Source organism: Amphibalanus amphitrite, unplaced genomic scaffold, assembly GCF_019059575.1.
Source record: "Amphibalanus amphitrite isolate SeventyFive unplaced genomic scaffold, NRLGWU_Aamphi_draft 000012F_arrow, whole genome shotgun sequence".
In the NCBI taxonomy this organism is placed as follows: domain Eukaryota; kingdom Metazoa; phylum Arthropoda; class Thecostraca; order Balanomorpha; family Balanidae; genus Amphibalanus; species Amphibalanus amphitrite.
This window is the reverse complement of record NW_024881508.1, coordinates 564868-590509: the sequence shown is the minus strand read 5'-3', so window position 1 is coordinate 590509 and position 25642 is coordinate 564868. Positions and strand designations below refer to the sequence as shown.

Sequence of the window (25642 nt, the reverse complement as noted above, 5' to 3'; positions counted from 1 at the left end):
TCCGGGCTGGACAGGCAACTTTATCTCATGCGGGCTGCTCCCTTGGAGCGGCACCGCTGCTCCCGAGGGAGCGCACCCCGTAGCCGGGTGCAGTGAGTGCCTTGGGGCTGGGTGGCCTGTCCTCTGGACGGGCTCAGCCCCGGCGACTCACTAGGGTGCCTGCCCAGACCAATGTCTCCCCCTAATTCCTATCATCCTTCCGGCTCTGCAATGGTCTTGTCAGACCGAAAGGGCCTAACCCAACAAAACAAAAACAAAGAAAGGAAAGCATTGATTTTGCTTCGTTTTTTGAAGCTATACAGAGTCACAGATCATGAGCACTGAAAGCTACATCACAGTCTTGCAACATAGTCTGTGGTAAAGGCGATGGGTGGGCCGGAAGTGGAAGTGGAGTGGGCACCCGACCCCCCCCCCCCTCCCCTCCCCCACTGCGGTCGGTGCGGGGCAGCCGTTCTGGACACCTCCGTATCTGTCCGTCCGTCCGTCCGTCCGTCCGTCAGTCCTCAGTGCAGGGGACCGTCCCGTTTGTCATCGAGTCGGACTTTTCATCATCGAGGAGAGGCAGAGGCGGTGTGCCTCGTCGGTCCTACCACTGTAAAGGCGTGTTTCGTGGGACCATGGTGCCGTGACCGTCCTTTTGTCATCATTTCGACTAGAACAGCCCGAGGAAGCGTCTTCATTAGTACCTACCTTGCAAGTGGCAGTGGTAGTGTCTGGATGGTGTTGTGCTAGTGTGCGTCTCTGGTATTAGTGCCTGCCGGTGAATCCGCGCTTCGTCTGTAGTGCTCCGGTATCCAGCTGGGAAACCCTGCTCGGCTGGTACGATGATAGGACGGTTAGCGCGGGTGCTTTGCCGATCGGTCAGCAGTATTCGTACCGTCGGCAGTATTGCAGCTCTGACGCTAGTGGCAGGTATGTGGCCTTGGTGGTGGGCATGAGGCATGCTATAGAACAAGGTGCTGTTGCTTTCAGTTATACCTAAGCCTGGCCTTAACGTCCTGTTCCCTAATCAAATTTTGTTTCTGCTGACAAAAATGCATTCAGATAAATTGTTCACTTACGATTACGGGCCACACAAGCAATTACAAATTTACAATCACTCCCATCGATAGATTAAAATAAATTACATCGTCTGCTTAACCCGCGCCCTGGTGGGGTCTGTTTATAACGCGACTGGGGGGGGGCTATTTTTTGCCCCCCCCCCCTCGTATCTCCGAAACTACTGGACGGATCCGCAAGATTCAAACGGCGTTCGAAAGGCCTGTCAAATTTGTTGAGGGAAACCAAATTTCATTGACCTCGGGGTCACCGATGACGTCACAGGTCAGGTCAAAGATGACATGTTTCACCGTTCACGGGTCTTCTAGGGAATGCGCTATAACACCGAGGAAAACGCATTTTGTCGAGAATCAGCGGTAGGGCGTCAGTTGCCTAGTGGATATGTTGCTATTAGAGGTCACTGGCAATACCAGGTCAGGTCACAGGTCAGGTCACCAAGGGTCACAGGTCAGGTCACATGAGCCCAACTTTACTAAGGTTGTGTGATACATGTTTTATGGCCAATTTTTCATTTCCAACTCAATGGTGTTGGTTATAAGACTATCAGATACGGCTTAGGTCACTTTCTGGTGAAGTTCAGGTCAAGGTCAGGTCAAGGTCAGGCCAAAAAAGGTCAAATTTTAAAGTTGATAGTTTTGCATAAAATGGGTATTGATTGGATGCAGCTCGTCACGGGGAGTCTAATGGTGGTCTTTGTTTTGCGCTACGGGGTCTAGAACTGCTAAAAATTGAGTTTGAAAATTTGACGTCATCAATTTTGAACAGTTTTTTCGCTATAACTTCGCCAAAAAAGCGGTATCAATCTCAAATTTGTTATGTGGATGGAAGGCGGTAAGGACTATCACATATATTCCGGTTTTGGCGAAATTCAAAAAACTTTTAGGATTTTTCGATGATTATATCCAAAAAATCTATTTTTTGATTTTTGGGGGTCAAAATCCAAAAATTTCAAAAATCCGAGATAGCAGTTTTGTAGCCCTGTCCAATCTACAGCTTTTATGTCTTTATCATTTTTCTGTATTTGCAAAGCTATAGGCCTGACAGCTCTTCCCGCGAAACCCTTTTTTGGGTCGAAAACGGCAGAACATGACGTCACTCTGACGTCATTTCCGGCCAACCTATCATAGCCTTTGGAAAAATTTTTGGTCACGATGTGTAAAATTGATGTCCGGGAGGGTACTGAAAGTTTGGTGACGATCAGCGCAGCGGTTCTGGAGATATATTGAAAAGTCTGGAGGGGGGGCAAAAAATAGCCCCCCCCCCCCACCAGGTCGCGGGTTAAAAATCATGAACGTTGCAGAGAAGCCAACATTTGTTAGTGAAGCGATATTTATGTAGAGCCCACGACTATATGCCCTTTAAATGACTCGCATAGAGCGCACCTGTTAGCCGCAAGTCGACCGTTTTTCTCCAGCCGGTGGCGCGGCGCTGTGCCCCACCCCGGACACCTGGCCGCTATCCAGTGCCGTCCTGCTGTCTCCCGGGATCAGTTCGCAGCTGCCCTGGGCCGAGGCGCCGCAGGGCACCGTGGCCAGGTACCGCTGCGACCCCGGCTACCTGCCCGTCGGCCTCACGGAGAGGACGTGTCGAGCTGATGGCACCTGGAGCGGGGCCGCCCCGCGCTGCCGTGAGTTCACACCCGGCGGCGCTCAGTCTGAGTATACATCAATGATTATCAACATCTGTCTATTACATTACAGCTATCCATTTACAGCGGCTAGCGTAGGGGAAAAATATGCAAAAAGCGGTCTGTTTAAATGGATTACACTTACAGCAGGGTAGCAACGAATGAATATCATGACCAATTTTGGGTAAACAGTAGCTACGGTCAATCCTGGACACTTCTGCGGAGATCTTGAGAACACCGTTGTCGGTTAGAACCTTTGAGTGGTTAGGAATATTGCGTTACATTTTATTCTATTTCAGTGCTCAACATAGCCAGTCAGACGAGTCTGAGGAGGTGGCCGGCATTGGTCGATGACAGTCTGGAGACGCACATTGAGCTGAGTCAGCTGAATCAGCTGTATTCAGAGGACATCAAGCTGTACACGGTGCCGTCACTGGGAGCCGAACATCAGAGCCGAACGCTGCCCAGCATCCGCGAGATACGGTTCATCACCACAGGAGAACACGATCTCGATGGTACGAAATTATGTTTTGTAGATGTTCTGAGAAACATGTTGTCCATTTTTTCAGAGTTTAAGTATGGCTAAATGTTTGAGAAAAAAATCGAACATCCATGAAAACTTAAGTATGTCCTTAATTAGAGTTAAATGAATTGATAAAATGGTTTGCAATAAAACGGAATATTATTGAATAGGCATTTTCTTTTTAAAAAAAATGTCGCGGTAGAAAAACCATTTCCACACTGTTTAACGTCAAATTGTTGCAACATAACGTTTTCGCGTAACCGTCTTCCAAAATCACTCATAAGAGTCGCGTGCTATGGACGAATTATTTTCATGGACAAAAATGTTTTCACAAATTATGTTGTTTTTGTTTCGCTTTTTCTTAAACATCAGGAAAATATTTCAGTATCTATTCATCACAGGTAAAATAATTTATCGTGCTCATCTTGTCACGTTGAACATTTCTTTTTCAACGTTCAGCATTCGCGTCTATATATTAAAAGTTTCGCCTACGATCTACGATAATTACGAAATGTATTATGTTTGTTTCTACCGGGTGGTAATAATCGCACAACCAATAAATTAATAGCATTATTTGAACTCATATGTTTTTTCGTAACACCGTAAAAGCAGTCTTACTAAGCAATGGCACGGACGGAAATGGCAATTGTGATTCGAGTAGGTTCTTTTTAACGCGATTCGGCCATCGCTAACGTTTACATAATAAGTAAACACTGAATGTTAAAACATAATGAATCATCAATAATTTTGCATCATAATTATACACATTTTCATGCCTGCTCTTTGCGCACTGTTTTTAGGTCTGAAGATATTTGTGACGAAGCCTAAACTGAGCGACCCCTGCGACGGGACAGACAGATTTCCGGCTCCAACAGGTAGGTGGGTTTTTCCTACTCTAAAAGCCAATTCTCCTGGCCTATTCAGGCCATGATTACGAGCGAGCGCGAAGCGTATAGCGAGTCTCCTCTATATAACGGGAAACATGTGTACGAGTATGAGCGGCTCGGCCCGGCCCGCTACTGAGCGTTTTTACTAACCGGCTTAGATCTCAGCAACCGCTGGGCCGATAGACCTGCGGTCTTTTTTGTTGGGTTGTCAGAACTGCGGTCTTTTTTGTTGGGCTGTTGTCACAGGCAATTCCTGCTGAAATTTTCAGAAATTTCAAGGGGAAGCTCCGTGAAAAGTGGCACACTTACAGTCCACACATTTCTTACGAAGTCGTGCTTCAAGAAAATACTGATTAAAAAATCGAACGCCATCAAAAAGACGGACTCCAGCCTACCAGCTGCAGCTGTGCTTGAAGTACAGCTTCTCACTGAGCAGTCGGGTAAGTGAATGTGTAAAAGATGTTTAAAAACTGATTACCCGTTGCTGAATAACGTCCTTACAATTACCGTCCCCACCCTCACACTACTACTGACCCCCGAAAAGGCCGACACGCACTAAATCTCAAGAAATGACGGTCGTAAAAATATTTTTGTCATGCAATATTCGGGAGGGCCTTACTCGTGCGCAAGAGAGCTAATTAGCGCTGGTTTTCTTCACTGTTCTGCACTTGGAAGCAGAACACTTCCCCTTGCTGTTTTGCTTGGAAGCTTCGCTTGGTAACAGTACCGAACAGATTACAAGTCTTCCTTCCAACTTCCAACTCTAAATGTCGACGTTGTTATGCAAGGCTGGTACAAATACCCTCACAACTAGGAAACACGGAAGCTACCGGCTATCCAATTTGTTTCAAATTGACAGTCATTTTCCCCGAAACATTACTTCGATTGTGGGCGCAGTTCAGAGAAAATCGCACCGTCCCACGAAGGCCTCTACCTCGAGTTCTGACCACGGCAGTCTCGCCCCACTGACTGTACTGACCCTCAGGAGTGTCCAGTCAGCAGTGCCGGTTACCGCCGTCACCGGTCGTGTCAGATGATGATCCGGCGATCAGCTGGGCGGCCGGCCCGCTCTGCTATCACCTGTTCAGCGACCGGCTGTCGCGGGCTGCCGCAGCCACCCTCTGCCGTCAGCTCGGGCCGAGCGGGCAGCTGGTGCGGCTTCACAGCAGCGGGGTACACAACATCGCCCAGCTCGTGCTCAGGTAACTACGCTCCTCCCCACTGTCCTACAGCCATCAGAGGCTGGCACCAGTCGGTAAAAGCAGAATTACCGATAATAAAAATATGGACCCGTCTATCTCATTGAAGATATGTGATTCATCGAGCTACCCACGACTGTCAGTGAGCATAAGAATCCTTTCCAATGACACTTCACAATGTAACGCCACCTTACAGGTGTGAGCCATAACGTCGAATTGCTTTCTACGCGCTGCAATGCAGTCGCGAGATAATGCAGGTGTTGCGGCGCAGTCTACCTGCAGGCGCTTACTACTAGTACCATCTAGGGACGTCCGTAGATGGCCAGAAGGTAGACGTTATTTCGTTCTAGAATGTTTTGATTATAACACATCGTTTTACGGTTCTCTCCCAGACAATCATGTTTGGCGAACAGATGGGCTAACGAGTTTATTTGGACAGCAGGCGAAGATCAAGATGACGAACAGACGCGCAACGCTGAAGGTAGGCTGAAGCCTGGATGACAGAAACAAGCTGCTATCCCTTATTCAATGGGATGAGCGATTGTCCTAGATCACATGGAAAAACGATATAAAATAAGCAGCTCAATAACCTAAAGAAAAATTAATTGTTTTTGAAGTTATTCCATAGACGCTTAAGAAGTTAGCGTCAGTACCGGTTTAGCACAATGTCGGTGTGATTTGAATAACACATATGCAGTTTTTAACCGCTAGGTACCCAAAACTCAAAAGAGCCCTTTAATTGAACTTTTCAAATGTATTCCCGATTTGACTGGGATGATTTTTTTTTTTTATAATTCACGGGATCATTTGAACTTACAGACGGTAGTAGCCCACCGCCATCTGGGAAAGAGTACTGTATCGGAATCAAACAAATCAAACGATGGGGCTTCGCACCAGAGCCCTGCGAAGAGAAGTGGATGTTCATTTGTCAAACAGGTCAGTATGCCTAACCTTGGTCCAGCAACTGGCACGACATATAGCAGGCCGAGTTAAAGCCGATATTGTCCTTCCGTAGGGGAGGGAGTCACGATAGCGATGCATTGTTGCACACTGCACAACCATAACCTTCTATTTACCTCTCTGCATGAGAAGTGCCTTTTTATAAGCCGTTTTGCCGCCTTTACGACTCTGCCGCTATCACCGCTATCAGTGACCCGCACCCTGGCCACCACAGCTCCGTCCATGTGCGGCAGTCCGGCGGTGGGCTCGGGCCAGCGGTACGACCCTCCTCCCAGTCCGCACCTGCTCGCCGCCAACGTCACATGCGCCGGATACAGCACCGCCGAAGGAGCCGTGTTTTGCCGGGAGGGCCGCTGGACGCCGGCAGACTTCTGCCCAACAGGTATGGGGCGACATAAACGGAGGCAGAAACGGAGGAAATCAAACGACGACTTTCTGTCCTTAAGAAATAATTTACCGGGACTGTGTGGTATTTTATAATACGGTAGGTCGGTGCCATCAGCTATGTGTCCTATGCATGCAATCGTTACGTCAGTTCACTAATTGTGTCATACGATGTGAGCTACGGAACGTTTTAATGGTATGGGTTTTACCGAAAGTTGAAAACAATAGATAATACATCGGGATCGCTGTTGAAAGTTGAAAATAAAATAAGATTGAAAATAAAATTAAGATTGATTTTTTGGTCAAGTTAACTTTTGATTACATACATTTGTGAACATTTATTATTTCGCTTTAGGCTGGTGAGTGGTGAATTTGGACTGTTTCCCTCAGGGGGACTGCTGGGGACGGCGGTGTTATATCGGGACTGTTTCCCTCAGACGGACTGCTGGGGACTGCCCTGGGCGCCGTGGCCGGAGTGATGCTCCTGCTCGGCTGTGTTCTACTGGCTGCGGCCAGCTACATGAAACACAAACGGGACAACGAGAGCGGCTGGGAGGCGTACACCTACATCCGTCGTCTGAGCCGGCTCTCCCGCTACGGGGGCCGGCGCCATGAGCTGGCCGCCAACCTGGTGACCGATAACGCCTACAGGTCAGTCGAGGGCACATGCAGTTGCACGCACGCACGCTCACGGAGATGCATTTTAGTTGCATTCACTCAACTTTCTCGCGAATGTATAAGCATGCGCACATACACAAATCGTCCCACTTTTAGGCATCCAGAGAAAAGTGCAGACCAAAGCATGCGCACCTTAGTGATGCATGTTTCACGAATTGATCATACATCAATGTTGTTAGTTACTGGTCCAATGAAGGAGACGTGACTTATTTTTTAGCAGTCAAATCGGCTATGTCCAGTTACATATATCGTAATACCAGTAAAACGCCTTTTGGGCGAAGAACGAGCGAGCGAGATAGTGAGCCCTGCACGTGCGGAATGGCGAGAGGGTACTTCCAACGGGCTTGCGCAAAGCACCCTTCTAGCCGGTCGCTAGCGAGTAGCGGTGTACCAAATTTGAACGCAATCGGCCCAGCCATTCCTGAGGTCTGGAAGCGGCATTCTGCACGTGCGCACGTGCAAACGGGGTCCAAACTGACTTTTGCACGGCACTCTACTAACTGGTCCCCAACCGTGTACCAAATTTGAGCGCAATCGGCCCAGCCGTTCTCGAGATCTGGAAGCGCCCCCTGCACGTGCGCACGTGCAGTAGCACCTTAACCGCAACACATGGGAATGCATTGCCTGGTGGGTGCCTACCTGTATGCCAAGTGTCAGCGAAATCGCCCCAGCAATTACCGAGTTATTAAAATGGGAACAAATTTGACACTTCTTATTGTTGTATTTTGCACGTGCACTGGGGGTGACCCACATGCATCGAGAGTATCCTATTTTTGGTAGAAGGGATGCTGCTACCCTACAAAAATTACCGCAAGTCAATCGCCCAAGCGGCTGCTGAGATATGAGCCTCTCAAAATCACTACTTTTGCAAGACAGCTTGAACAACCTTGACTTTTCACGTGGCACGTGCCACGACGGTCACTGAGATGTATCAAAAGTAGTCAATTACGGGGTAGAAGGGATGGGGCCACCCAGCAAAAAAGACCGCAGGCCAATCGGTCCAGCGGTTGCTGAGATATAAGCCTCTCAAAAGCGTTACAGGCCGGGCCGGGCCGGGCCGGGCCGCTCATACTGAGATTTTTCCGTTATATTGAAAAGACTTCGCTTCGCTCGCTGCGCTCGCTCGCTCGTAATCAACAAGTGGATTTTCATTTACCTACCTAGGCACAGGATCATGACGGAGCTAATCCATGCTTACTGTTTGGTAAAATGGATATCAGCGTTTTGCATGGCTGATGGCACTTTCCAAAGTTTCCATAGTGCCGAATCCGATAGATGTTACTTCGAGTGAGTGCCTGAAGATAGGCTGTTGTACCGCATGGCACAGTCGCGAGAGCGTTGGCTCTGGTCGGTGACTTTTAGTGCGCTTTCGTACCGATAGGTGTCACTGCGACTGAGTGCCTGAAGGTAGACTGTACCGCATGGTACAGTCCCGCGATCGTAGGCTCGGTCGGTGATTTTTAGTTCGTACTCTTGCCGATAGGTGTCACTCGAATTAGCGCCTGAAGGTAAACTGTGCCGCATGACATGGCTGCGCAAGCGTAGGTAACTTATAGTGCATACTCTTGCCGATAGATGTCACTAAGAAAGTCCGCCTGAAGGTAGGCTGTACCGCACGACACAGTCGCTCGATCAGGCGGTTCGGTGACTTTTAATGCATACTCTTGCCGATAGATGTCACCTTAAGCTAGCGCCTGAGGGTAGACTGTACCGCACGACACAGTCGCTCGATCAGGCGGTTCGGTGACTTTTAATGCATACTCTTGCCGATAGATGTCACCTCAAGCTAGCGCCTGAGGGTAGGCTGTACCACATGGCACAGTCGCGAGATCGTAGCCTGTTTGATGACTTTTAGCGTGTGCTCTTGCCGATAGATGTCACTATAACTGAGCGCCTGAAGGTAGGCTGTACCGCACGGCACAGTCGCGCGATTGTAGGCTTATCCGTCCAGTCTAGGTTTTGAGAATGGACCGTTCCATGCTTCTATCCTCAGGATACTGAAATCCTTCTCCTCTACACCGCCACCCCCCTCCGGGCTGGACAGGCAACTTTATTTCATGCGGGCTGCTCCCTTGGAGCGGCACCGCTGCTCCCGAGGGAGCGCACCCCGTAGCCGGGTGCAGTGAGTGCCTTGGGGCTGGGTGGCTTATCCTCTGGACGGGCTCAGCCCCGGCGACTCACTAGGGTGCCTGCCCAGACCAATGTCTCCCCCTAATTCCTATCATCCTTCCGGCTCTGAAATGGTCTTGTCAGACCGAAAGGGCCTAACCCAACAAAACAAACAAATTTTGAGAATGAGTTTCTAGAAACATAATGCGCTGTCTAATATGTATCGAATCTTTCGTCGACGATTACGTCAACGTTAATGTGTATCGCTGCCGGCAGGTGTTGACAAGGTCGAAGAGAGACCGGGGCCAGGGACCCTCGCTTAAGCTCTCTAACGGTGTTTCTGTGGGCATTGTTTCACAAGTGCTGCTTTCCATCGCGCACATTGTGTTGTGTTTCAGCGCTCCGATGACGGCGGCCGGCTCCAAGTCTCCCGTCAGCACCAGTGGGGGCTCCCCGCGGGCCTCCTGGCTGTACGGTCAGCCGGCGGCGCGGCGGGGGAACGCCGAGCTACTGCCGCCGCCGCCTCCCTCCAGCAGCCCTGTGAGCTCGGCCGGTCTGGTGAACCCCCACTACCGCGCCCCGTCCGCGTCCGACCAGCCCCCGCCGACGGCCGTCAGCCCAGCTAACCTCGCCGTCGAGTACTCCGTGCCGCTGGTACAGGGGCAGCGGCAGAGTCCGAAGCTGAGCTTCGCCGGCCGACCGGAAGATGGCGCAGTCGGCGATGAGTACGCTGTGCCGTATGATGCCAGAGGACAGGTATCTGAGCGAACGGGGGCGCCCCCTGATGTGGTGACCAGCACTGGAGGGATGTAACTCATTACAGCATAAGTTTGCGAGGCGCGGAAACGGTCCCCGGTAGGGGGAAAGAGCTTTGAGCATTGTGGCCCACGGCAAGTCTGGTCGGGTACAGCTAGAGCTTTGATGTGGCGATGTAGTTGCGAGGGCTGTACCCAAATGTATGCAGCAGGGACGGTTCCATTAGTTAGTGAGATGAAAAGACCGAGGGTGGGTCCCCAGTGCAGACAGCACAGATCGTCTGTGGTTCTTCTGACAGTGGTTTGTTTATCAATATGCACATTCTATCTTCCACAATAATTGCTTAGCAATGTAATGCTTTTATGTGTACTGTACAATGTACAACCCCCCGTGCTATACAACTTGATATAAATTGAACATGAAAATACCCTTTTAGTCTTTTGACTTCCCAGGCAATATGTACGATGACAGCGCATTTCAATCTAGTCTAGAAAAGTGTGCTTTCAAAGCACTGAACCATGACCAGGCACACACAGTTTGCTTGGTGCTATCCCTACATCCCAGAACACCAGGTGAGCAGCGTCCACGGCCTACTTCTACGATACTGTTCCTACTACGATAGATCCGGCACAAGTTGTAAAGCCAAACACGCAGACAGCGTAGGCCTGAATATATTCACCCGGTCCCAGCCGGGAACATTCAACAAGTGGTGAGCAAAGCCATGCGTGGTTCGACTAACAAAGGCCGGAAACGCTGCGTGCCTAGCCGCCCCGCCGCGTGCCCGTCTGCCCCGTCTGCACAGACCCTCAGTAACTGGAAACAAAGCCGACAGCCCCCAATTTGCCCCTCGGCGTGTCGCCAACAGTCGTGACCACATGATTCACCTCCGGGCCGCCCGGAACCCCCCCCCCCCCTCCTCCACAAATCCGCCCCCGTCAGAAACCGGGCGTCTGGCGAAATGCCCACAAGGAAGTCATGTCATAGTGACATCATATCACCGATATTAAAAAAAAAACATATACCAAGTAATACCAGAACGGCAAGGCAATGGTTGGCCCATCTCCACAGGCAGATCAGTAATTACCGTTCACATAGTGATCATACGCGAGGCTCTCAAGTTAAAACTACTCCCGGCTCGTCACCCTGACCGCGCCGGCGCTCGCCGCGCGGACGGCACTCCGCCCGCGCTGCCGGCGCCTCACGATTGCACATCACTCTCTGCGCGCCGCGTGCCGCCAGAGAGCGGCACTGTCGCCGCCGCCCACCCGTCCCCGCCCGCTCCGCGCCGGCCCCCCGGCCGCTATTGGTCCGTCACGGCCGCCGGCGGCTTCAGTTCCTTGATCTGTTTGATCAGGTAGGCCTTCTCGTCGTTAAACTGCTCGTCCTCGCTGCGGTCTGTATGGAAGCGCGTCAGGAAGTCGACTAGTCGCTCCTGGTTTCGTATCAAAATGTCCAGGATCGGCTTGGGCTTGTTCGGGTTCGCCACGAACACCTGTCGGTGGAGAGAGGTGTTATTGAAAGGAAGCGGAAGTTTCCCCTTCCAAACGAGTACGACAAGGGCTACGCATGGCTACACCAACTAAACAACACATCGTATAATACAAGGGTGATATTATAAGCGAATTTATTAGGACGATGTCGATACACATGGGAAGAAAAAAAAGGTTCCATAAAAGGACGACAAATAAAACGAGTCGTGAGTCATAAAAACCTAGACATTATCATAATCTTTATCATAACCTTATCATAACATAACATAATACATTATCATAACCTAGACATGTTCCCAGATTCTCGCGCCAAACAGCGTTCGAATTACTGTGGCCAATCCATGCCACCCTCTTCCAGCCCACGCGAACACTTCTCCGGACTCACCTTGAACACATGGAAGGCCTCGAACTGGATATTTCTGGATCGCTCCCTGAGCATGTTCATCATCAGCTTCAGGTTGTCGGGGCTGGAGATGTACTTGGTCATGACGGTGAAGTTGTGCCGGTCGAGCAGGAGCTCGCCCAGCAGTTTCAGCGACTGCCGGCGCGTCACGTAGTTCTCAGAGTGCAGCAGCTGCTTGTAGTGCTGGTCGAACACGCGGTCGTAGTTCTGCTCCAGAAACTCCGAGCACAGCATCTTGTGTTTGGTTAGCAGCTCCTGCAGGGATAAATAGGGTAGAAACCGTAAACAACAATGCCAGTCAACTCAAGCATGATAATTTTCGACGAGTGAAATCCCAGAGCACGATCACACCAAACGACTCTCTTTACATCTTTTGACCTACTCATAAACGACCCGAGCAACGTATTCCGGCCTCCGGGTAAGCGGAACATTTTTAATCAGAGTCGAACGTTCATACATTGACCTGGCCAGAAACAATTCGAGGCGGGATAGGCAATTTCAGTAAAGTACCTTGAATGTGGAAAAGGCGTCTGAGGCAATGTCGAAGTTCGACACTTCGACGTAGGTGAAGAACTTGTAGAACTCCTCCGAGTGCAGCATTGTCTTGGCGAGCGGCTCGTAGCGGCAGCACTCGCGGAGCATCGACCCGCAGTGGAGAGCCACCTCCTGGTGTTCGTACCTGCAGAAGGACGCGTCGGAGAGAGAGCGAGTGAGCGATATTTGAGAAAGAAAGAGAGCAAAATTAACAATTGACTCCGTCTCGCGTAAATAATAAACACGAGGTAGCAGATGCTGGTAAAAAATAGCCGCTGATATTTTCATTTGTAAACTGTTGAGCATCGACAATGATTAATGTTTTAAATTAGACGAAATTTTCGCTCCGTCGTCAATTCTCAATTGATTGCCTCCAGATAAAAATTATTTGTCCATTAATAGACAGGTACTGGTCAGTACTGTGCCTTCAGCCTTGTGGTTCAGCCAGCGTGCAAGTGCTCACTCACCCTTTCATGAGAGTGAACAGGATCTCGGTCTTGGTGCAGATGTACTCGACCGTGGGCGAGCGGGTGCCAATCTGGCGCCGCAGGATGTTGTTGAAGATGTGAGTCACGTCCTTTTTGCCCTGTTTGCAAACAAAACATAGCATGACTAGAAGACTTGATGACATACCCAGTATCCACTCCATATCTACACATCTGTTATCATACTGGTATTACAACCAGCAAGAAATGAGTTAGGCTCGCCACATTGATAACACTAACTTGCTGAATATTTCCAAGTTGAGGGATCGACTTTAAATGGAATACACTCAGGGGAATACAACTTATGTTCCCAAAGAAATGTGAAGATCAGGTACCTCAAAATCTATTTTGCTCAGGTTACTGATGAGCAGGAACAGCAGGTTGGCATTATACATCTCTTGCGCCAGGCTGGCCAGCTGGTAGTCAGACTGAGCCTCCTGCTCTGCAGATCCAAACAGCATGGTCTTGGCATAGCCCAAGTTCTTGCTGACATCTTCCAATGCCTGTAATAACAAACATGCATATTAATGTTAAAAATCAAATTGAGTAATACTAACTATGTCAGACCACATCACTTCAGTAATACACTGAGGAGTTATATGGAATATGGAAAGATTGCTGTTGGCAGGAATACCACACAAAATTAACTACATTATAACTAGATAACTAGATAGTAGATACTTACCAAATGTTATGCAGGCATATTGTTAAATTATAGGGCTTACCTTTTCTGACTTCTTGTCTCCTCTCTCCAAAGCCACAAGGCCCTCTTTTATGGCCTTGACCACATCAACAGGGTTCTTCTGGGATTTACCCCAAAGTGGCATCTTGGATTATTACAAATCGGATGCCAACTAGAACAGCTGTGAATATTTGCTATTTGTCAGACATAGGTATATATCCAGAAACATGCATTATCATATGACAGATGAGTGCATGAAACAAACAGATATTGAACAATAAGCACTGCACGTGCAGTGCACAGGAGTAAACCTAGGTCAACAGAGGCCTATACCTATATTTTCACCATTCTGCCATTTCAAAAAATAATTGAAAATATCATTCAACAGTCAATTTCCTCATTCAACAGTCAGATTACAGAAAACTTTATGGAGATTTAGTAGATAGGTACCAAATCAGCATGCCATTTTTTGGTCTGATGCAGAAATGAGTTTTAGTGGCAAACAATAAAAAAATTGCCTTTAGTTCCCATAAATAGGAACTCCCGTTCCCATATTTGGGACCTTAATTCCCAAAAATGGGAACGTTCCTATATTTGGGTACTCATGACCATAGTTCCGCCTACTGAAAAACATCTTCAGCAAACATTTTAATAATATTTTGTAGGGGCGCAAAATCGCTTTTGACAGAATTTAACATACAAAAAAGAAAAATGGTGTTAATATGGCTTTTTCATATCAATATCTCTCATCAGCAGTGATTCCGGTTCCCAACAGCGTTCTCAGCCCATCGAGTGAGTCGAGTAGAGTCTCCTCAATATGCCAGCAGAACAGAACCATCTGTGTAACAATAGCACATCCCACACTGTTGCCTGGACGGTTGTTACTTTCTGAACCAGTTCCAGAGCAATTGGACAGGAAGGTATGTAAAATACTCACTAATTTTCAATAAAGTTGCATTGCAATTAACTTTTCCCACCGCGAAGCCAAGCCCAAAAGCCAGGTTCGTCACACTAGCGCAGTATCTGTCTTACTTGTCCCGTTAAATCGATGTCATGTAGAAAGTTGAAAATTACTAAACTGCTGCAGTTCATGGATAAATATGTAGTTTTCGTTTTGGGATTGATTGAGCGCTAATGCTGAAACAATTTGCATGTCGGGACGAATGTTTATAATGATAAAGTCACATCTTTTGGCTCCCACTTAAAGTTTTTATAGAAAAATTTCTTAAAATTACATCGTAACACATATCATATGTAAGGACAAAAACCGACAGTTTTTAATATGAAACAACGAACTCTGTCAGCCTTTTTTTTGCCCAACCAGTGATTCATTCCCAATCGGAATCGGATACAGGTGAGACGTTTAGCCGGCTTAACTACAATTACACAGACAGAACCACACGCATGGGCGCCGCCACCGGGGGGGGGGGACGGGGGGACGCGTCCCCCCCACTCTCAGAATGGAAGGGGGACGTCCCCCCCAAACTCATTACGGAGCGAGCGAAGCGAGCGTAGTCTTTCGTAGGTTAACGGAAATTTCTGATATGCCGTACTGGTCACGCTTTTGCTAGGCTTATATCTCAGTAACCACTTGACCGATTTACATGCGGTAATTTTTGTAGGGTAGCACTAGATTCATTCCTTCTAACGAGCATCGGACTATTCCCGATGCATGTGAGTGACCCCATATGCATTATGCACGTGCCACGTGAAAAACGAAGAGGTGTCAGTTTTGTAACAATTTCAATATCTCGGCAACTACTGGGCCGATTGCGCTGAAAGTTGGCATGTAGCTGGTATAGGTATACCCACTAGGCAATGCATATCCGTGTGCCACAGTTGGGATGCTGCTGCACGACGCACGTGCGCACATGCAGGGGTCGATTCCAGATCTCGAGAACGGCTGAACCGATTGTGCTGAAATTTGATACATGGTTAGGGACCGGTTAGTAGGGTGCCGTGCAAAAGTCAGTTGGGACCCATTTTGCACGTGCGCACGTGCAGGGTGCCGCTTCCAGATCTCGAGAACGGCTAGGCCGATTGCGCTCAAATTTGGCACATCGTTAGGGACCGGTTAGAAGGGTGCAGTGCACAAGTTAGTTGGATGTATCCCCTCGCAAGCTCGCACGTGCAAGGCCCACCCCACCCTCTCGCTCGCTCCGTTGGTCGCCCCAAAAGGCGTTTTACTTATTGTTATCCTACTCGAAATTTGATTAGGCCCTTCGGTCAAATGAGACCATTTCAGAGCCGCAAGTATGAAAGAATTAGTGGGAGACATTGGTCGGGGCAGCCACCCCAGTGAGCCACTTGGGATGAACCCGACCAATTGAACAGGCAGCCCAGCCCACTCGCACTCACTGCACCCGGCAAAGGACTATAGCTCCAGTGGAGCCATTCCCGCATGGGATAGAGTTGCCCGTCCAGCCCGGAGCAGGGGGTTGCGGCGTGGAGGAGAAGGATTTGACTGTCCTGAGGATGGAAGAGATGGAACGGCCGGTGCCGAATCTGAGAGGGTCCAGGAGGTTTAGATACTCAATATATGGGGTTGTGGTGTGGTGCCCTCGGAGAGCCGGCGAACTCTTCAGATGTCGTAGTCGGAGAGGGAGAGGCTTTGGAGAGTCAAACGGGATTCGCCACTGTCATCCCTCGTACTGGGTAGATGTCCCAGCCGGTTGGGCCGTGTCCCCCGTGCACTCTCCTCCACCCCTATGATCGATACCCTCCTCAAGGTGGACGCTGGCCCGTCCCAGTGGTGCCCGTAGGGCTAAACCGCGCCGTAGGAGGTATAGGCGTATATTTAAACGAGTGAGGCTCGTGTCGATCAAAGAGACCAGTTAAACAACGGTACTGAACAGTTTGGCTTTACATGTTTGAGCCACGGAGAACATTGGTAGTAACGGCGTGTCAGGCAGGGAGTTAACATATAATGCAGGACGCAAACAACGATAGAGTCGGTACCGCGAGGTGGTGCAGGTTTATGTCTGAGTAGAGAGGGTGAAGTTAATTACATCATGATAATAACAGAGAACAGCAACAGAAGTTAAGCACTGGTGAAACGGTGAAAGTAAAAGTGACATCTGTGTGTAGCGGCGCAAGTAGAGCTTCGCGGTCTGCCGCCAGGGGCAGACTGAGCAAGCGAGGTGGCGCAGCTGTCGCTACACCACCCTCCCCCCAGCGGCGTACGAGGCTGGGTCCGTGCCGGCGGCGGTCGGCGCGTCGCCGAGGAACTCGGCCGGCAGGCGGAGTGGCTGGCCGTACACCAGTTCCGCGGCTGTGCAGTCCAGGTCTGTCTTGACGGCTGAACGGACGCCGAGCAACACCAGCGGGAGCGAGCGGGTCCAGCGTTCGTTCCCGTGGGCCCGGAGGGCTGCCTTCAGCTGGCGATGCACCCGCTCGACGAGTCCGTTTGCTTGCGGGTGGTAGCTGGTGGTCCGGTGGCGGGTGCAGCCGAGGATGGCAGACAGTTCTTGCCAGAGGTGCGACTCGAACTGCGAACCTCTGTCGGTGGTGACACGTGTCGGCACGCCGAAGCGTGCGATCCAGCCGGACACGAATGCATTGGCGACGGTGGGCGTCTTGATGTCAGGGAGAGGGATAGCCTCCACCCAGCGGGTGAAACGGTCCACGCAGGTGAGGAGGAAGGTCTGACCTTCGCTGGGCGGCAGCGGGCCTACCAGGTCGATGTGAATTTCCTCGAAGCGACCGGAGGGAGGCGTCCATGTTGCTACCGGAGCGCGGGTGTGCCGGTGGACCTTGGAGCGCTGACAGGCGACACAGCTGCGGGTCCAGTCGCGCACGTCCTTGCTCAGTCCCGGCCAGACGAAACGGCTGGAGATGAGCTGCTGTGTCGCGCGGGCGCCGGGGTGCGACAGACCGTGCAGCAGCTGGAAGTAGTGCCGTCGGAGGGCGGTTGGGATGAGCGGTCGCGGTGAGCCGGTCGACTCGTCGCAGAGGAGCGAGCTCCCTCCAGCGAGCGGTACGGCGCGCACCTGCAGGCTGTGGGGCGTGTCGAGGTACGCCTTCAGCTCGCCGTCTTCCTGCTGTGCTGCCGCGAGTGCCTCGAAGTCCTGGAGCGGCGGCGTCGGCGACTTCAGCATGCTGACGGTCCGGGACAGTGCGTCGGCCACCACATTCTCGCTGCCCGGCACGTGACGGACGTCTGTTGAGAACTGGCAGATGAAGTCGAGATGCCTGATCTCCCTGGGCGAGTAGCTGACAGAGCCGGAGCCGATGGCCGACACAAGTGCCTTGTGGTCGGTGAAGATGGTGAAGGGGCGGCCTTCAAGAGAGTGCCGGAAGTGCTTCACCGCCAGGTACACGGCCAGCAGCTCACGGCCGAACGCACTGTAGCGGGTCTCCGGCGGTTTCAGCGTCCTGGAGAAGAATGCCAGCGGGTTCCAGGCTCCGTCGATGTGTTGCTGTAGCACGGCGCCGACCCCGGTGTCCGAGGCGTCAACCTGCAGACTCAGCGCGGCCCGGGCGTGGGGTGCGCGAGCTGGGTGGCCTGTGACAGGGCGATTTTGACGCGCTGGAAGGCGTTCTCTGCGTCTGGTGTCCACTCCAGCGGTGCAGCGCGTTTGCGCTTGTGGTCCAGGAGACGGTGCAGCGGACAGAGGAGGCTGGCGGCACCCGGCAGGAACCGATGGTAGTGGGTTACCATGCCGATGAAGCGGCGTAGCTGGCGCTGCGTGGCGGGCTGCGGAAAGTCCTTCACCGCAGAGACCTTCTCCGGCAGAGGGGCGATGCCGTCCGGTGATACGTCGTGGCCCAGGAACTTGATTCGGCCGGCGCCGAACACGCACTTCTCCGGGTTGACGGTGATGCCGAACCTGTCCAGGCGCTCCAGGACTTGGCGGACGTGGCGGCGGTGTTCCTCGTGGGACGTGCTGGCGACCAGGATGTCGTCGAGGTACACGTAGCAGCACGTCAGGCCGCGCATCACCTCGTCCATGAAGCGCTGGAATGTTTGGCCGGCGTTGCGGAGCCCGAAGCTCATGCGGCACATCTCGAAGAGGCCGAAGGGCGTCACGATCGCCGTCTTCGGAATGTCGGCAGGTTCAACCGGAATCTGATGTGTTGTGTCGTGAGCCGACTGGCGAGACTACGCGGTTCTTGGGCAGGTTTATTCTTGGCTGCGCGATCCACGATCACACGTTTACACGGATCCTACCCGGACCGTGCCGGGGGCGGCGCGCGACTTCCCTCTCCCCCCGTGCTGCCATCTACGCGGGCACGGTAACAATGCTGCCAAAGCAGGGGGATTTCTACCGGCGGAGGGAGTCCTGTTAACATTAACGGGCGACGCCACCACACCTTACCCTCCTTAATTAAAATGGGTGTAACCACATCAGCGTTCGGGCTTGTAACTAAACAACGCGTTAATCCCACCGGCGTACAAAAACACAACCAAAAAAAAAAAGATCCAAACATCGACCTCTACAAACAGCTGCTTTACGTCAATTTCCCCGACGCATCGCCCTCCTTAAAATCGAACGCACGGTACCATGCGAAGAGGTAACGAACATATCAGAGTGCAACGACGATAAAAAAAAAACACAAGTCCAGCTTCTCAAGACACCGGGGAGTCATGGTGTGGGAACAAAAGGTCGCTGCCCCTCACTTATTCGTGGCGGTAAGGTTACAGAGAATCACACAAAGATTGGCTCACAGTATACGACCTGTTCGTTTCAATCACAGTTCCATTATAAGTCGGCGGGTTGCTTTCCGGCGCCTGCCGGACCGGCGGCCGCCGCGTGTGCTGGTCCCAGCTCCGGCGTTCACTGCTTGTGTGCCAGCAGTTACCGGCTGATCCGCCGCGCTGGCGCCGTTTCCCGTTCCCAGCTGTCTGTCTCTGTCCTCGCCGACTCTGGGCGAGTCTGGCGACCCGTCTGTTTCTGGCCGACCAGTGGTGTCGGCGCTGCTGCCGGCGTCCGTACCGGGTCTACCGTCTGCAGGAGATCGGCCGGGTGTGCAGGTGCCGCTGGCCGGTACCGGGTCGCTGCCAGTACCGCTGCTGACCGGGACCGTGCCCGTGTCCGGGCTGCTGGCCGCACCTGAGCCGCCGGCCGCCCCGGTACCGGGCCGCTGCTCGTGACGCTGCTGACCGGGACCGTGTCCGGGCTCCTGGCCGCTCCCGAACCGCTGCCGCTGACCGGTACCACCGACAGCGTCAGGCCCGCTGGCCGCGCCGCGTCCGCTGACGATGCCGTCGCCGTGAGTCGCGCCCGGCCGGCCGACTGCGCCGGGTCCGGGGACTGCACTGGGCTCGGCAGGCGTGTCGGGGTCGCGGGGCGCGCCAGCATGACGGAGCTGATCGGCGTGTCGGGACCAGATCGCGCTCCCCACGTCCACTTCGAACGACAGCGGGCCCGTCCGGGCGGTGATGACGCCCCGCCGCCACTTGGACGGTCCACCGTAGGCCCGTGTCCAGACGTGGTCTCCGATCGAGAACTGCTTGTTGTGACCTGGCCTACCGGCCTGCCACTGGCGAAGTTTTTCCTCGCGCTGCCGCACGTCCACATCCGGCTTTAGGAGGTCCAGGTTGGTTCGCACGTTCCGTCCCAGCATCATTTCCGCTGGAGACCTCCCCGTGGTCGCGTGTGGCGCCACCCGGTATGCCAGCAAGAACCGCTGTAGGCGCTGAGAAAGCGTTCCTCCGTCCTTGAGTGCAGCTTTCAAGCCATTCTTTACGGTTTGCACTGCGCGCTCCGCCGCCCCGTTGCTACTTGGATGCCACGGCGCTGTCCTGATGTGCCGAATCCCATTCGAGTTCAGGAACTGGGAGAACGCAGTGGCGGTCAGCTGGGGTCCATTGTCGCTGACCACCTGGACCGGCAATCCAAACCTGGCGAACATTTCGCGCAGAACACGCACAGTGCTTTCCGTGCTGGTCTCACGCATCGGCACTGCCTCCACCCAGCGCGAGTAGCTGTCATACACTATCAGAAAGAAAGAGCCCTGGAAAGGTCCAGCGAAGTCGATGTGAACCCTGAACCAGCAGCTGTCCGTCGGTTCCCAAGGGTGAAGTTCAGCACGCGGTGGTGCCCCGCGCTTTTCCATGCAAGCCGCGCAGTCACGCGCCAGGGCCTCCAGCTCGGCGTCCATGCCCGGCCACCATACGTATCGGCGCGCCACACCTTTCATTTTGGCGCTGCCCAGGTGACCTTGGTGCAGCTCTGCCAGCACCTGTTGCCGAAGGCAGTGGGGAACCACCGTCCTGCCACCCCAGAGCAGACATCCCAGGTCCGTGGAGAGCTCATCCCGCCTCTGACGGAACGGGGCCAGCTCCTGCTCCACCTGTCCGGGCCACCCACTGTGCACGTACGTCAGGACGCGCGACAGTACCCGATCGCGGCGTGTCGCCGCCGCGAGTTGTTTGGCCGTCAGAACTGGAGCTACACCGTCCATGAACAGCAGATACGAGCCGCCGCTGGTGTCGTCCTCAGCGTCCGCTGGCTCGACCTCTCCGCCTGGCACTGCCATACGAGACAGACTGTCCGCCAGGTGCATGTCTTCTGATGGACGTAGCGGGCGCCCCGGCACCGCCATGCGGGACAGGCTGTCAGCCAGATGCATGTTCTCCGAAGGTCTCAGCTCGACGTCGTACGTGAAGGCTGCGAGCTGCAGTGCGTACCTCTGTAGTCTCGCCGCAGCGAGGGTCGGCAGCTCGCGTTCGGGACAGAGGATACGCGACAGCGCTCTGTTATCCGTGACGAGAGTCCATCGGCGGCCATAGAGGAACTGCCCGAACCGTTTGACGGCGAATGACACTGCCAGAGCCTCCTTTTCCACCATCGGGTACTTCCTCTCGGTGCCGGTGAGTGTGCGGGAGGCGTACATTATTGGGCGCTCCAGTCCTTCGCCGTCGGGCTGTGTCAGTACTGCTCCCACTCCGACCTCGCTGCTGTCCGTTACCAACTTGAGCGGCGCCTCCGGCTCGTACCGCTTGAGTACCGTGTCTCCTGCCAGGAGCTGTCTGACCTGAGTCAGCGCGTGTCGACATTCGCTGCTCCATTCCCACGGCACCCCTTTCTGCAGCAGGCGGTAGAGCGGCGCCAGCAGCGTCGACAGGTTGGGTAGCAGCCGCTGATAGTAGGTGATACTACCCAGGATGCTGCGCAGCGCCTTGACGTCCTTGGGGTCCGGCATGTCCAGCACGGCTTGGACCTTGTCCTTCACCGGCCGCAGTCCGTTCGCCGATATACACCAGCCGAGATACTGCACTTCATCGAGTCCCAGGCGGCACTTTTCTCGCTTCAGTTTGACCCCGTGCTGCTCCAGGCGAGCCAGCACCCGGTCGAGCCGCTGCGCCAGCTCCACCCGGTCAGCGCCTACGATGAGCAAATCGTCCTGGTACGCCACGCAGCCGTCAATTCCATCCAGGATATGATCAATCGCTGATTGGAAAATTGAGCTGCACGCCGAGATCCCGAACGGCAGAGCGAGCATTCGGTATCTTCCTCGGTGTGTGACCACAGTCGTCATGTCACGCGACTCCTCTCCGAGCTCCAGCTGTAGGAACGCGTCCTTAAGATCGAGTTTACAGAACTGCTGTCCTCTGACGTTCGCGAAGATGTCCTCCGGCGTTGGCGTCGGGTGCGTGGCCATCTGCAGTTGCGGATTTACCGTCAGGCGGTAGTCTCCGCACAAACGTATGCCTCCATCAGCCCGCGGGACTGTCACCAGCGGAGTGCCCCATCCCAGGGCGTCGTTCGGTCCGATTTTCTCCGCTATACCGGCTTCCACCCACCGGTCCAGCTCCCGCTCCACGGCTGGTTTGAGCGCGTAGGGAGGCAGACGTACCGGCCTCGACACAGGCTGCGCGTCGGGTTTGAGGACCAGGTGCGCCTTGGTCCCTTTGATCCGCCCCGGGCGGCCATCGAACACCGGCGCGTGCCGATCACAGACCGCTTGCAGATCTGCGGCCACGCCGCCCGGTCCGACGGTCAGTACTGCAGCCTCGCCACTCGCGCTGATGTTCAGGGCCGACATCCAGTCGCGGCCCAGCAGTCGTCTCTCGCCGGGCAGGTCGACCACCACCAGTCGCAAACGGTGATCACGCCCCCGGAACCTCACCGACACCTGACCTTCACCGATCAGAGGGATGACGTGACCGGTGAATGAGGTGAGGTGCAGTGGGCTGGGCCTCAGCTGCAGACCAGGGATGAGCGTGTCACGCCCCACTGCGGTTACGGGGCTGCCGCTGTCCACCAGCATGTTGATTTTTACCCCGTTGACCGGCACGGTGACTGTAACTGCCTGCGTCAGGTTCACCGAGTTGATGCTCCCGAAGCCGAAATCGATGCCCCACATGTCTGTATCGTCCTTCTGAGGGCACTGGTGCCGCAGGTGTCCGACCTTGTTACACTTGAAGCACCGCCGCGTCTCTGGACGCCTGCCGTCGGCGCCGCCTCCGTCAGCCGTTCCGCCGTCGCGCTCCCGGCCGCGCGGCCGCCGCGGCTGCTGCTGCTGGGCAGGGCGCCCCCTGCCTGTTGCCGGCCGATGCTGCTGCTGCTGCTGGTCCTGTCGCGCAGGACAGTCGCGGCGCAGGTGACCCAGCGTTCCGCAGTGATAACAGCGGACCGCTCGCCGTCCGCGCGGCGCCGCCGCCCGGCCACTGTCCGGCCGCCCGCCGGCCACCGCGTCCACGGAGTGCGGCTCTGGCGGATAGGGCGGCTGGTCGCCCACGGCGGCTGGCCTCTCCGTTACGCGCGTGGCAGCCAGCTGGGCGCCGAGCTGCTGGAGGTCGCGGTGGGCACGGCCCGCCTGCCGGACCTCCTCCAGTGTGAGTTTGTCCCCCTTAGAGGCCGCCAACTGGACAAGCTTCTCTTGGAGACCCGCTCGGCAGCCCAGCACGCACTGATCCCTCAGTTCTGTGTCCGTTTCCGTGGCGGGGTAGCTGCACAGCGCGATTTGGGCACGGAGGCGCCCCAGAAAGTGCTCTAGGTCCTCCGATGCCTCCATCCGCATTTGGTGGAACGCGGAACGCTCTGCCACGGTGTTCCTTACTGGGGACAGGTACGCTGTCAGCTTCTTTTTCAGTTTGTCGTAGTCGTCGGCCTCCGCCGTCGCGTCGGTCTCCTCCGGCAGGGTGTCCACGATGTCGGCGACGTCTGGCCCGATCAGATGCAGGAGGACGGCACTCTTGCGGTTTGAATCCTGAATGCCGACGGCGGCCATGTACCTGTCCACCTCCCTCAGCCACCTCCCAAAATCCCCGCCCGGGGAATAGCGCGCTACAGGCGGGAAGGCCATCCCTTGGGCCTCCATGACAATTGCCTGCACACCACACTCACAGCAGCCACAGGTCGGTCACGCGCACCGGCTATCACCTCACTGGCGCCGACCGCCACACCACCGCTCACTCGTACGGACTGCCCGGCCGCTCGCTGGCCACACGGCAGCCAGTCACGCGGAAGAAGTTACTTGCTGCATCCAGGGGCAGTGAAGTCAATCTACCAACACCCTCGCGTGGGTGGGGATCGACGACACCTGACCGGCCCCAATGTGGTGTCTTGCCGCATCCAAAGAGGGCGTTCCACCCTCCGCACACCGGTCACGGCCCGCCGGCCGCTCCGTTAACAGCACGAGCCGCCACACTCCCGCGCACTTCCGCACCGCTCCGCCGACACCCGGCGACTGGCGGCCCCGCGCCCCGCCGCCGTGGGCTGCCCCCTTGCGGCAGACCGCCGAAGCTCGCGTGACGTCACACTCACCGCCGCGCCGCCGCACGCGTGGCGGGATGCAAAGATGGCCGCCGCGCCGTTCCGCCGCGCGGGCGAGAATAGCCAGCAAAATTACGCCGGCGCCCTATGGCCACACTGGTACGAGCAATTCGGTACACGCGGGACACGAAAACTGTCCGGAAGTTCAACTTGCCACTGCCGCCACTCCACTCCGCTCCGGGCCAAACCAGGCCTCCCACGCACCGGATCGCGATCCCCAGCGTGTCTCGGAGTGCGTCCGCGGCTCGCCAGTCCGAAATCTCAGTCCTGGTCGCCAAGTGTTGTGTCGTGAGCCGACTGGCGAGACTACGCGGTTCTTGGGCAGGTTTATTCTTGGCTGCGCGATCCACGATCACACGTTTACACGGATCCTACCCGGACCGTGCCGGGGGCGGCGCGCGACTTCCCTCTCCCCCCGTGCTGCCATCTACGCGGGCACGGTAACAATGCTGCCAAAGCAGGGGGATTTCTACCGGCGGAGGGAGTCCTGTTAACATTAACGGGCGACGCCACCACATGATGGTACGCGCGCACGAGGTCTATCTTCGTAAAGACGGTGCAGCCATGCAGATTCGCGGCGAAATCCTGAAGAAACGGTATCGGGTACCGGTCGGGCACAGTTACTTTGTTGAGTGCGCGGTAGTCGCCGCACGGTCGCCACTGTCCGGGTGTTGGTTTCGGCGCCAGGTGCAGCGGCGAGGCCCAGCTGCTTTTGGATGGGCGAGCGACGCCGATCTCCACCATCTTTTCGAACTCGTGTCGAGCGAAACGGAGCCGGTCCGGCGGCAGGCGGCGGGGGCGCCCGACGCGAGGGGGGCCCCGCGTGACGATATGGTGCGTCACGCCGTGCCGCACGGGTAGGAGCCGGGTGGAGGTAGACGTCACGCGCGGAAATTCGCGCAGCAGGCCACTATAATCACTCTCCGCGCACATCCGGACGCCAACGGAGCTGACGCTAGCGGGAGAGCCGACGACGCACGTTGCGCCTTGGTCGGAGCGCAGCACCCGGCGGCGCATGTCGACGGTGAGTCGGTGGAAGGCCAAGAAGTCGGCGCCGAGGATTGGTGTGGAGACATCTGCCACCAGGAATTTCCACTGGAGAGACTGTGCGCCGAGCCGTACGGTGGCGTCGACAGCACCGT

At 54.5% G+C, this 25642-nt stretch overlaps 2 protein-coding genes across 2 annotated transcripts; one reads left to right on the top strand and one right to left on the bottom strand.

The window, feature by feature from the left end:
- Positions 1–524: 524 nt before the first annotated feature.
- On the top strand, positions 525–10843 carry LOC122382846. Its single transcript, XM_043368704.1, has 11 exons — positions 525–912; positions 2474–2686; positions 2986–3201; positions 4010–4084; positions 4366–4536; positions 5082–5298; positions 5688–5776; positions 6115–6231; positions 6470–6637; positions 7077–7290; positions 9825–10843. The coding sequence occupies exons 1-11, from the start codon at positions 825–827 to the stop codon at positions 10237–10239; spliced, it is 1983 nt and encodes a 660-aa protein (XP_043224639.1). The 5' UTR covers positions 525–824; the 3' UTR covers positions 10240–10843.
- Positions 10844–11174: 331 nt separating this feature from the next.
- Positions 11175–14797, bottom strand: LOC122382854 (protein Mo25-like). The gene is made up of 7 exons (XM_043368717.1): positions 14714–14797; positions 13820–13957; positions 13430–13597; positions 13077–13195; positions 12586–12754; positions 12058–12330; positions 11175–11674 (listed from the first exon to the last, which is right to left on the bottom strand). Exons 2-7 carry the CDS (start codon positions 13919–13921, stop codon positions 11483–11485), a joined length of 1023 nt encoding a protein of 340 aa, XP_043224652.1. The 5' UTR covers positions 13922–13957; positions 14714–14797; the 3' UTR covers positions 11175–11482.
- Positions 14798–25642: the final 10845 nt, after the last annotated feature.

What these genes read in the sequence shown, in the direction of transcription:
- LOC122382846 (XM_043368704.1), top strand. Translation starts at nt 825, where the DNA reads ATGATAGGACGGTTAGCGCGGGTGCTTTGCCGATCGGTCAGCAGTATT. An exon ending in AGCTCTGACGCTAGTGGCAG is followed by an intron (nt 913 to 2,473) that starts GTATGTGGCCTT and finishes GTTTTTCTCCAG; the next exon opens with CCGGTGGCGCGGCGCTGTGC. An exon ending in GGCAGACTTCTGCCCAACAG is followed by an intron (nt 6,638 to 7,076) that starts GTATGGGGCGAC and finishes TGTTTCCCTCAG; the next exon opens with ACGGACTGCTGGGGACTGCC.
- LOC122382854 (XM_043368717.1), bottom strand. Translation starts at nt 13,921, where the DNA reads ATGCCACTTTGGGGTAAATCCCAGAAGAACCCTGTTGATGTGGTCAAG. An exon ending in CTGTTCACTCTCATGAAAGG is followed by an intron (nt 12,755 to 13,076) that starts GTGAGTGAGCAC and finishes GTCCTTCTGCAG; the next exon opens with GTACGAACACCAGGAGGTGG. An exon ending in ACGCCTTTTCCACATTCAAG is followed by an intron (nt 12,331 to 12,585) that starts GTACTTTACTGA and finishes TTATCCCTGCAG; the next exon opens with GAGCTGCTAACCAAACACAA.